Raw genomic sequence first — 11,485 nt, 5'->3', positions numbered from 1 at the left:
GAGGTTGTGGCTTACCGGGAAAGATTCAGCATGTCTGACCTGACAGCTCCATGACAGCTCTCTCTGCCCTTCTTCCCAGCATTCAGTTCTGTCTAGTCTGCCTACCTAAGTGCTGCCCTATCAAAAGGCCAAGGCAGTTTTCATTATTCAATTGATGAAAGCAACACATAGACAGAAGAACCTCCTACACCAGAATGCTTCACACATATCAGCTGGAACCAGTTTATTGATGGGTTGTTCAACTTTACCCTTATTGATTTCCCAACTGCTGGATCTTTCAAGCCTAGTAGAGGGAGTGAGAAGTCTCTAAGTGCAGTAGTGGATACGTCTGTTTCTCCTTGCACTATCAGTCATCGGGAACCCAAGGCATACAGTAAAAACTTCGTGATTTCTTCAGGAGCCAACAGGACTGATGAGGATGCAATGAGCACCTTTAGTCCTGATCGTTTTCCTTCCATTCCGACTGAAAGTAAGATGATCTCTCCAGCTTCCTTTTGTTCTGCATCTGCACACTTGTCCTTCCCTAGCCTCTCACTTTCATCTGAGTCTTTACATTTAAAGTGGGATTTGGGGGACTAGGGAGACGCTCAGTTGGTAAAGTGCTTGTTGTCCTTTGGATCTGGGTTTGAGCCCTAGAAGGGAGGAAAAAGGTTGGTATGGTAACCTGTGCCTGTAATTCCAGTTCTGGGGTGAGAGAGACAGGCAGAGCCTGGGGTTTGCAGGGCAGCCAGCTTATCCTAAGTGATAAGCTTCAGAACCCACTGAGAGACCTGTCTCAAAAAATATGATGGACAGATTCCATGATGCCCTAGGTTGACCCTTGGCCTCCAAATGTACATGCACTTACACATACATGAATGCAGACACTCCCTACATATACATGCACATGTGTACACACACACACACACACACATACACACACCATAGTGGTATGTATGTACACATATGTACATACACTAAATAAATAAATGTCATAAAAATTTATGAATTCAAATGCCTTTTTGTAAGATCTGATGTACAATCTTTCAGTGATCAAATTTAGAAAAACATGCCATGTGATAGTGGCTCACACCTTTAATCCCAGCACTTGGGAGACAGAGGCAGGCAGATATCTGTGAGTTCGAGGCCAGCCTGGTCTAGAAAGCAAGTTCCAGGACAGTGAGGACTATTACATAGAGAAAATCTGTTTCAAAAAAACAAATTTAGATAAACACTGCCTGAAAACATAGCCAACATTCTATATGTGCATATATGTGAACACTTACTAAGTATAATATAGAATCCATATAATATGCAGAGTATAGAGATTATAAAATTGTACATGCATGCATACATAATTTTGTCTCTTTTAATCTAATCCAACTTTAAATGCTAGTGGAGATTTTCTTTTTGAAGTACATGCCTGAGATCCTGCCTCTGTTTAAGTTTTAGTTTTGTGTGGGGAGTAGCTATGCCCCTCTAGACGTGGAATGAGTAGAAACCTGTGAAGATATCTCCAGTGAGCTGCCAGAGCAGGCAAGGCTCACACCATATCGTACCTCTTGCCGTTGCACGGGAGCATCTTTCCCATATATGCTGTGTTTCTTAGGTGAACATAGGACTTTTGTGTTACGTTGAACTTGATTTTTCTTTTAGCGTAAGGTAAGTGAGTCACTCCCTGCTTATGGTTTCTTTCGCTGTGATAAAACACCAGGACCAAAAGCAACTTGGGGAGGAGAGGATTTATTTCGTGCTATATTCCCAGGTAACAGTCCATAACTGGGGGAAGTCAGGACAGGAACTCAAGCAGGGTGGGAATTTGGAGGCAGGAGCTGGAGCAGAGGCCACTGAAAAAGGCTCCTTACTGCCTTGCTCCTCGTGGCTTGCTCAGCTTGCTTTTCTCCACACCCAGGACGACCTGCTCACATGATCCAAGCCCTCCTCACATCAGTCATGAACTACACAGCACCCACAGATTCGCCTACAGGCCAGTCTTACGGAGGCATTGTCTCAATTAGATTCCCTCTTCCCACATAGGTTTAGGTCTGTAACAAGTTAGGAGAAAGCCCGTTGGCACTCTCTCTCTTTCCCCTTCCTTCCCCGTGAAATGAGGCTATCACCAAATACCATCAGAACATTCTAAAGTTTAGCAAGCAGGTTCTGTCATGATAGAAGGACAGATAGCATGCATGCGCTCTAGCACCTCAGTGTTTATGACATGCAGCAGCTGTGATGTCCCTGTGATGTGCTTTGGACACTCTGTTTTCACCTTACCAGAACTGATCTGCCTGAAGCTCTCTGTTTCCCAAGCTTTTCTCCATATTCACCTGAGTGATCCCATCTGTATGAATGTCATACTGTTTAGTTGTCCCATGATGTATCTTTTTTCCTTCCCTTTTTTCAGAATTGAGCGGCTGGCTAAGGATATAATGAAAGACATAGGCTGCCATGATATTCTGGTCCTGTGTGTGCTGAAAGGAGGTTACAAATTCTGTGCTGATCTGGTAGAACACCTTAAGAACATCAGCCGAAATTCAGATCGATTTGTCTCTATGAAGGTTGACTTCATCAGACTAAAAAGTTACAAAGTAAGTCATTACATGTTCTTTTTATTGCATGACTATTAGAACTCACAATTCCTTAGAACAAAAGAAGGAGTAAAGTTATGAAAATGAAGAGTTGTGTCTAAATATTGTAATGAAAATGATAGTATAGTTTTTGTTGTTACTGTTTATTTTCAAAATATGGATTCTCTGTGTAGCCTTGGCTGCCCTGAAACTCTTGAGAGCCCAGGCTCTCCTTGAACTCAGAAATCTGTCTGACTCGGCCTCCTGACTACTGGGATTAAAGGCATGCACCACCACGCCATAATTTTTTAAATGACAATGATAAGAATTTAAATAATATTCTTCTATTTTCACATATGTGGAAAATAATTCTTTGGGGATAATTCTTGCACTTGTTCATGTGAGTAAAGCCAATGAGTGTGACCAGAGTGAAGAAAACCCAGTGGAGACCTATCTGCTTTTATGCTGTTATTCTTAGTCCTGGAGCACTGTGGGAGGCAGTCTGACCCTGTGGGGGGAGATGCGGTTCTCTGCCACTATCACCTGAGGTAGAGAAGGGAAGTCTGGAGGGGATGCCAGTGTGGGGAGACCGGGCCAGGGATCTTCCACAGAAGCTCTCCACCAGCTTCTGATAACTTCCTAGCCACCTCTGGATGGAACTGATAACCAGTGGTCTTCCAAACATACCCTTCGCTTAATCGCTTTTCATCATAACGTTAACTGTGTGACATTTGTTGTCTAATGATCAAAATAAGTCACTAAAGCTAGTGTGTTATTCATTTAGAACATCCTTTGGTCAAAACCATAACAGTATCTTCATTGACTAAACTACCTTGGCACATTTGAATTCTATGGTCAGCCTTAATTGGCTTCTTATCAGTCCATGCCTACCCCATCACCAACTGAATGGCAGAAATCAACACAGGTTTATTCACAGACAGTTTTTTGGTTAGAAATCCAAATGCATTTCTGGCTAGGGTCTCTGTCTGTCTTTCCTAGCTGAATTCTGATCAGCTGAGATTCAGGGTCATTTTCCAGGAACTCTGACTGTGGCCAGGTGTCATTTCCGAACTCCTCCCTGATGCTGTGCTGGATTTGACTTCCACGCCTCAGGTCTTGCCCCGGGAGCTCCCCCAAGGTCATTTCACGAGGGTGTTGTAAGTCCCTTCTCCACCTCCACACCAGCTGGAAGCTCACCCTTCAGGAAAGATCCCCAACCTTCTAAGCACAAGTGAACAAGTTAGGTCTTGTTCACCCAGTCAGCTGACCAGACCTCCATCCCTGGGAGGGAATTCTGGCCACATTTTCAACTTCCATTCACACTCAGATAAGGAGGCTTGTTCAGGGCACGTGTTCCAGGAAGAGCCTTCATCTCAGTTGAGATTTTTATTGCTGTGATCAAACACCAGAAGCAGAAACATCTAGGCGAGGCAAGCATTTACCTCACCTCCCAACTCTCATGCCCTTCTCCACTGATGAAAGAAGTCAGGGCAGGAACTCAGGCAGGAACCTGGAGGCAGGAATTTAAGCAGAGCCTCGGAGGAAAGCTGCTTACTGGCTTGCTCAATGTGGGATGTGGCCGCGTGGGAGTGGTATTGTCCCCAGTGAGCTGGGCTCTCCCATATCAGTCATCAATCAAAGAAATGCATTACAGACTTGGCCACAGGCCTATCTTACAAAGGCATCTTTCTCAGTTGACAGTCTCTCTTCCCTGCTGACTCTAGCTTATGCCAAGTTGACATAAAAATAGCCAGCACAGCCATCTTGAGGTGTGCCTGGAATTCTGCCTAGGTTTTTATGTGGCACTTTTCCAGCTGCCTCGGGTCGAGGGTAACTGTAGACAGGCTAACACTTCTTAAGATGCATCCTCTGAATTCCTGAATCTCCCAGATACAGTGACCATGCTTTTGTTTTTACGTGGGCATCCTCACCTGCTTGATGGATTCTGTGCTCTCATGAAAGCTTTCCTTTCTTCTTTCCTTTCTTCTTGAACTAAATATCTGTCCTTCCATCTTAACCAGACTTTTCTCACTCACTTGGCCCTGGTCTTCACTGTGTTGGCCTAGCACATAAAAAAAAAAAAATCTTTTTAAGGTCCTAGTAGAGCGAAAGTTGAAGAGGGAAAGTAAGGTAGGTTTCTTGAGGTTCAATTTCTATGCACAGGCATTTATCCCCTTAATTTACAGTTCTGCTCAGGTTCTACAACACAGCTCACCATGCAGATGTCTTCGATCCCTGTAGTTCCCTGTCACTGTGCCTGCGCTGGACTCACACTAAGTCCCTCTTCAGACCCCAGGGCCCTGGAAACTACTGTTAGGTTTTCTCTTCTGAGAGCTCTCTTTTTTAGTATCTTCCATAGTGCCTGTTTGCCTTTTCTAAAATTATTTTTTCAATGGTAGTTAGTAATCCCTTGATTTTTCTCTATTATCTTACTCTTTTGATTTACATCAACATATGTTATGGCTTTTGTTTCCTTCTTAATGTTTGCTTTTTCTCTCCTGGTTTCATAAGATGGAGATTTAGCTCAAAGGTTTGGGATATTTCTCGTTGTTCACTATAAACATGTGATGATGTCAGCTTTCCTTTAAGAACATTTTGAGCTGCATCTCATAGATTTTAATTTTAATTGTAGAATCATCTCCCGAGCCATTACCTCACGTAACAGTCTGTCTGTTCACTCAGGCAAGACATCCCTCCAATTATATAGCATCTAAAATGGAGGGGAAACCCACAGTCATAGCCTGGTCCTTGACATGAGGAATTCTCCACCCCTGGCTCATACACTGTTCCCATTCAGAAGTACCTCAGTGCTAGGTCAGGCTGGAACTGGTCATCCCCTTGCAAAACTGAATTCTTTCTGCCTGCCTGAGGGTAAAGGTCAATAAAAACAAAACACTAATAAATGAGGAGGAGAGACTAGCTCACTGTTCTCTGAGGCATCTGGTGCTCCTTCCCTCCTCCACATCTATGCGCACATCTTGAAAACATCTCAGTGATAATTTGATTTTGACTGTACCTTCACGACTGATGTTTGGATGTCCCCCGCCCCCCGAGCTGGTGGTACTCTAGGAGGCTGTGGGTTCTTGCTGGAGAAAGCAGACACTGGGGCTGGGGTCACACTATGAAGTTTATAGTCTGGACGTAATACCTCTCTTGCTCACTCTGCCTCCTGGTTTGCTGTGATGAGAGCTGCCTGTGCCACATACTCCAACTGATCTCCTCTGTGCCTTGGGGACCAAAATCCCTGGGCCATACGTCCTTCTTTCTATGTTTCTGTCAAGTACTGTGGTCATGATGACAACACCGTACACACACACACACACACACACACACACACACTGGAAATGCCCTCACATACACACCCACAGATGTCTCTCCTGGATGATGTGAAATGCTCTTAAGTGGACAACGAAGACCACTTCTTCTATCCTGTTGTCTGAAGAAAATTGGGGTAACTTTGTGTGAGACCGAAAGACAAGGATGGTTTAGTACTCTTGCCTTTCTCCCCCTTTCAGTACCCAGGTAGGAGGCATTTCCACTGTGTCCTAGGGAAACAATAGGATTCTGAGACGAGCAAGCAGAAAGTTCGTTTCTCCCTTGCCAGCCCTCAGCCTCAGTTGGTTACATCAGGGGTACTCTTCCCAAGGATGTTCCATTGGACGGACCTTCTTGTGGTCAGAGGGCTCTAAACACCTCAGCGTTCTCGTCTGACTTGTCTTTGTTCTTATGCTAAACTTTACAGAAGACATAGAATAAATTTGCATGAGTGATAGCAATGTAGAGACCAATTGCTTAGAAATTAGTATGAGACTAATGTATTATTTTTAAAATATCTTTTGAGATTTATTATTGTTGTATTTTATGTATATGAGTGCTCTATTTGTATATATGCCTGCATGATGTAAGAGGGTATCAGATAGAAGAGGGCATCAGATCCCATTACAGATGGTTGTGAGTCACCATGTGGGTGCTGGGAATTGAACTCAGGTCCTCTTGAAGAACAACCAGTGTCCTTAACCACTGAGTCATCTCTCCAGTCCAAGACTGATGGATTGTGGGCACAGTAACTACTCCTGCTCTTTAAAGGAAGGAGGGGCCCTGGCAACCTGAATTCCTAACACTGAATCCTCCTCCCTCCCTTTCACCCTTCCTCCCTCCATCCCTTCCATTTTCCGGCCACTCCTTCCTCTGTCTTTCTTTCTACAGATACTCAGCTAGTGCTTCACAGCAATTATTACCTCTTCTAACCCTGTCAGGAGTCCTGCTAGGGCTCTCTCCCACCTGTCACACAGTGACACAAGCCAGGAAACAGTAGAACTGATGTCATAATCCACACCCAGCTGTCTCTCAGGCCTGCGTCCATTGTAGCAAGCAAACATTTCCCACAGAATTCCCCAGGGCTTTCCGAGAAAACTTCACTGTTTTATAAACTATTGGTATATTGGCTAACATTTTAGGAAATCAGTTATGCATTCTTCTTAAAATATATACAAGAGAAATATTTATGTATAAATAATGGTCATCATTATGTAAAAATTTGCTTTTAAGAAACAATCAAATCTGAAAACTTAGCATGAACAAAAGAAATTACACAGATCACATTCCATATGCACACATGCAAATGTGCTCAGTAGTGTGTCCTGTAATATTTGTTTGGGTGGAAACATCACCCCAGACCCTAGCATCCATATACCCAAAGAGTCTGGAATGTTTGGGTGGAAGTTCCATCCCAAGCCCCTTCCCTTGGGGTTTGCTTAATTCCGGCTTCCCCCCTTGGGAAGGCTGCCAAACGATGACCCCCTACTCAGAGATGTTCAAGACCTTCCCCACAAAGCATTTAAACAGCCCCTAGAGAATAAAGACGAGGTTTTCTGGTTTTCCTTCCCCTTCTCCTCTCTGGGGGCTAGAAGGCCACCCAGGAACATTAATGCTCATTAAACCTGGGCTTTTTATAATTCAGTTTGATTTCATCTGATTTGGATTATTGCATCAGTGAAGAGGTTTACTGGGGTGCAAAACTTTTCAATATTGACAAAATTTATGATACTATTCACCGTTTATTTAATAGTATATCAAATTGGTTGGCTCTCGTAGGAGTTCACTTTCCTGTGAGCCTGGGCTGCTCAGCCGCAAGAACCCAGAGGTATACTGTGTCTTGTGACCATTTATTTCCTGCTACTGCTTTACATATTTAAATTTTTATAGTGTTTTATTTTCCTTAAAGTACTTAAAATATTTTATTTTTTTTAAACTCTAACATATGTGCGTTCACAGGTAGAAAATGACTGTGGCACTTTCGTGGAATGATGTGGATAACTGTAAGTCCATCTCTTAGAAACGTCTAAAAGTGCTGGGGGAAGTGGACTCTGAAAGCATTTGAAGTATTTAGTGGTGCTCACAAAAAGGCTAGGAATGGTCAGGGCCAACATGAAGAGCATGAGATCATTGTGTAATCAGTGGCAGAAGCCAAGTGTGTCGGCATTGGCAGGTTGGTTTTAGCACTAGGTAGAGACAGGAGAAAGAGACTTGGATTAAAATAAAACTAGAAGCTGAATGAGACCCCCTCTAATAAGTCAGAGTCCTCAGCAATGCTTGCATATCCTTGATTTTAAAAAAAAAGCCACCATCAGTAATGGGAAACCCCAAAACCTAGTTTATCCCTCTTGACTGGGATTAGAAGAGAGTGAGATCCTTTCCAGTGTAACATGAGGGGCTGCTCGTGGGGTTTCTGTCCTGCCCTGTTCCCACAGCTGGCATGTCCCACAGAAAATCACACGGAGAGTCTACATTAGGTTATAAACTGATTGGCCCATTAGCTCAGGCTTTGTATTAGCTCTTATAATGTATATTACCCCATTATCCTTAACTATGTTAGCCCCATGGCTTGGTACCTTTCTCAGCCAGGCAGGTTACATGTTGCTTCTCAGTGGTCTGGGCAGGCGTGGGGGGAATGGGCTTCCTCCATCCTCGCGTTCTTCTGTTCTCATCGCCCTGCGTCTACTTCCTGTCTGGTTGACCCACCTATACTTCCTGCCTGGCCAATCAGCGTTTATTTAAAACATGATTGACAGAATACAGACGATTCTCCCGCATCATTCCGGCATAATATTTTGGTGTGTGTGTGGCTCTGGGAATCAAACCTAGGTAGTCACAATGTTAGACAAGCACACTACCACACAGCCTCTTGTATGGTTTTTAAACGCAGATCTGCAAAATAAGTAGTCTGAAATTTTAGCTTATCTCACCTCTGTAGTTTCAGAAACACCTTTCTAAGACCTGACTTTTAAAGCTGATCTCAGTCCAGGATGTCTTCATGTTGCCTGATAAAAATCAGTCCCAAATATCTCTGCAGGGAGTAGCCCAATCCAGGAAAGATTCCTATAAATGAACTCTCCCTTCACCCAACTGCCGGCTGAGTGCGGAGGCCTGTGCTTGCAGTACCTGACGGCAGAAAAATGGGAGACTGGGGAGAGCTTGCAGACAGACGCTGTTAGGTGCCAGAAAGTGCATTTCCAGCCAAACTTTTCTCTTTTTCTTCTTAAATGTCTTAATTTAAAGGCTTATCGACTTACACATAAGCCAGGGAGAGGGTGTAGCACTCAGAGTTGGTTGCTTTTCCACCAGTTTGGTTAGCTTACCTGTGAGCACAGATATTCAGGCTTCAAGGCTTTACAGCTCCAGGAGGGATGTTATTTTAAACAGGCTTGCATTCCCCCAACATACTCAGCCCCCTACCCTGTCAGTTCTTTGAATATACTGTGCTTTGTATTAGTTCATAATTCTTGTGTGAAGGCAACATCAAGAGGAAGAAACAACAAAGATAAAGCACAACCCAAAATGTAACCACAGTAGGCCTGTGAGAGTAGCCACACAGTGATGTGAGCCCCTGGGAAGCAGGCATCAGTAGTAAAGAGGTGCATTGAAGCTAAAGGCTGGCCACAGACCTGTTCCCAGGAAGGTAGAGGAAAACAAGCATCTGGTACTTTCTCCCTTCTTGTTGCCACAGCTGAGAATAACGGTTTTTAAGTCAGTCCTTGGTAATCCATGCTGGTGAACATGAGCAGATTGGATAAAGCAGAAAAAGCATCCCAGTATCCTGTGTTAGCAGGCCTCACTTTGTCCTGTGCTAGGCAGGCCATTTGCTAAACTGGTTTTGTTCCTTCCCTCCTATGAGAGTCGATTAGTCATACAAAATAAAGAGTTTCATTATCACATTTTCCTACCTAGATAATGTATTGTTAATTCTATTTCTCTCTGTCTCTGTCTGTCTTTTTCTCTCTCTCTATCTGTCCCCACTGCCTTTATGTAAGAAGGTTGAACTAAAATCTTCCTTTTCATAGAGCAGCGGGAAATTTGTCCTTCCTGGAGTCTCATCTTGGACTTACAGGGAGGACACAAGAGCCCAGTACTTTAGAATTCCCAGCTATTGGGGATGTTGGATCTGCTTGAAGTAGGTGTGTAAGTACACACACATGCCTGCATGCACACACACAAAGAGCTAAACTGAAGGATGAGGAAGGTAACCTAAACCAAAAAGGTTAATGAAAGACATTAAAAAAAAAAGAGTCTAAAAGGCTTTGTTAAATCTAGGGCATCACTGGCTATCAATTACACCTCTCTTACATAGATGGACAGTAGCTGTGCATTTCTTCAATCCCAGCACTTGGGAGGCAAAGGCAGGCAGATCTCCGTGAGTTCGAGGCCAGCCAGAGCTGTTACACAGATAAATCCTGTCTCAAAAAAAAAAAAAAAAAGAAACAAACAACAAAAAAGGGGGAAATAAAGGTACTATAACACAAAAAACTAAGCCACAACATAGGCATGACATGGATTATTGAAATGCATCCTGATTTTGGAGATAGTAAAATGTGAAAAAGAAATATAAAACGTGGGTTTGATTTTTTTAAAAAAATGTACTAGTTCTCTCCCATAACCTTTTACAGTATCACTGGCAAGTATTTGACTAAATGTATTATGAAAAGCATTGTCTCTACTCTTTGATTCTTCTCAAATCTTAGGTCCTATAATATTGATCTAAGGTCTAGTCAATAAATAATGAACCATGGATAGGCCTAGCTTATATGGAGTCACATAAAAACATTATAATTAAAAGGAAGTAGGTGTGAAAGCCAGTGCATCATGTCTACAAGGCCTTTGGTCAGAGATGCTGAGGTGTGGCAGTGCTCAGGTGCATCCTGAAGCACTGAGTTTGGACCACCTGCCTTTTTATTTAACTTCTGATTTTTGTTGTTGTTCCAAGAATTTTTAAAATGTGCATGTGTGTTTTGTCTCCATATGTGTCTAGTGTCTCTAGAGACTAGAAAAAGGTGTTGGTTCCCCTGAAACTAGAGTTACAGGTAGTTTTGAACTGCTATATGGGTTCTGGAAATAAAACCTGTGTCCTCTGGCTGAGCCATCTCTCTAGGCCCTGGCTTCTGGATCATGAGATATATTTACAACTGGACTTCAGCATATGTGGTTGAAGAGCCTTCACTCCAGCATATATCTGGCAAGGCTATTTGAGATTTCTATCAAGTCAAAGGCTTTTGTTGCTGTTTTTCTTTGAAGTGAAACTCCAGTCTGTCCAATACAAGGTAGTTTTATTATTTCTTATTGGTGCCATAAAACAATTTCACACCAGCTCAGAATTATTGATTATAAAAAGGGTTTTTTATTTAAGGGGAAAAACTTACAGATCACTGTCCTAAACAATAGTCCTCTAAGCGCAAACAGGAAACAGAGTCTAGCAGCTAGAACAGGAGCAGGAAGCAAGAGAACTGGAGCACGATTCCCTCTGCTTTTTAAACTATAAGAGACCACGCCCAAGTGGGCTAGTATCTTAAAGGCTATTAGCTGAAGGAGTAGAATGTGCTCCCACAGCACCTTATGCTCTTTTAATAAATAAATGTGGATTTTTTTAATGTACACGTTTTAGAAGA

General features: G+C 43.0%; 1 protein-coding gene across 2 annotated transcripts in view; it reads left to right on the top strand.

Moving 5' to 3' along the window:
* The window catches only part of Prtfdc1 (phosphoribosyl transferase domain containing 1), a 109,357-nt gene that overhangs the window by 13,984 nt on the left and 83,888 nt on the right, over window positions 1-11,485 (top strand). For both annotated transcript variants that reach the window (XM_026782979.1, XM_013348970.2), the window contains exon 3: window positions 2,384-2,567. In XM_026782979.1, coding sequence (XP_026638780.1) covers window positions 2,384-2,567 — 184 coding nt within the window. The remainder of the gene's footprint in view (window positions 1-2,383; window positions 2,568-11,485) is intronic.

The sequence above is a fragment of the Microtus ochrogaster genome, chromosome 16, assembly GCF_000317375.1.
Source record: "Microtus ochrogaster isolate Prairie Vole_2 chromosome 16, MicOch1.0, whole genome shotgun sequence".
NCBI lineage: Eukaryota > Metazoa > Chordata > Mammalia > Rodentia > Cricetidae > Microtus > Microtus ochrogaster.
This window is presented reverse-complemented; position numbering and strand designations above follow the sequence as displayed.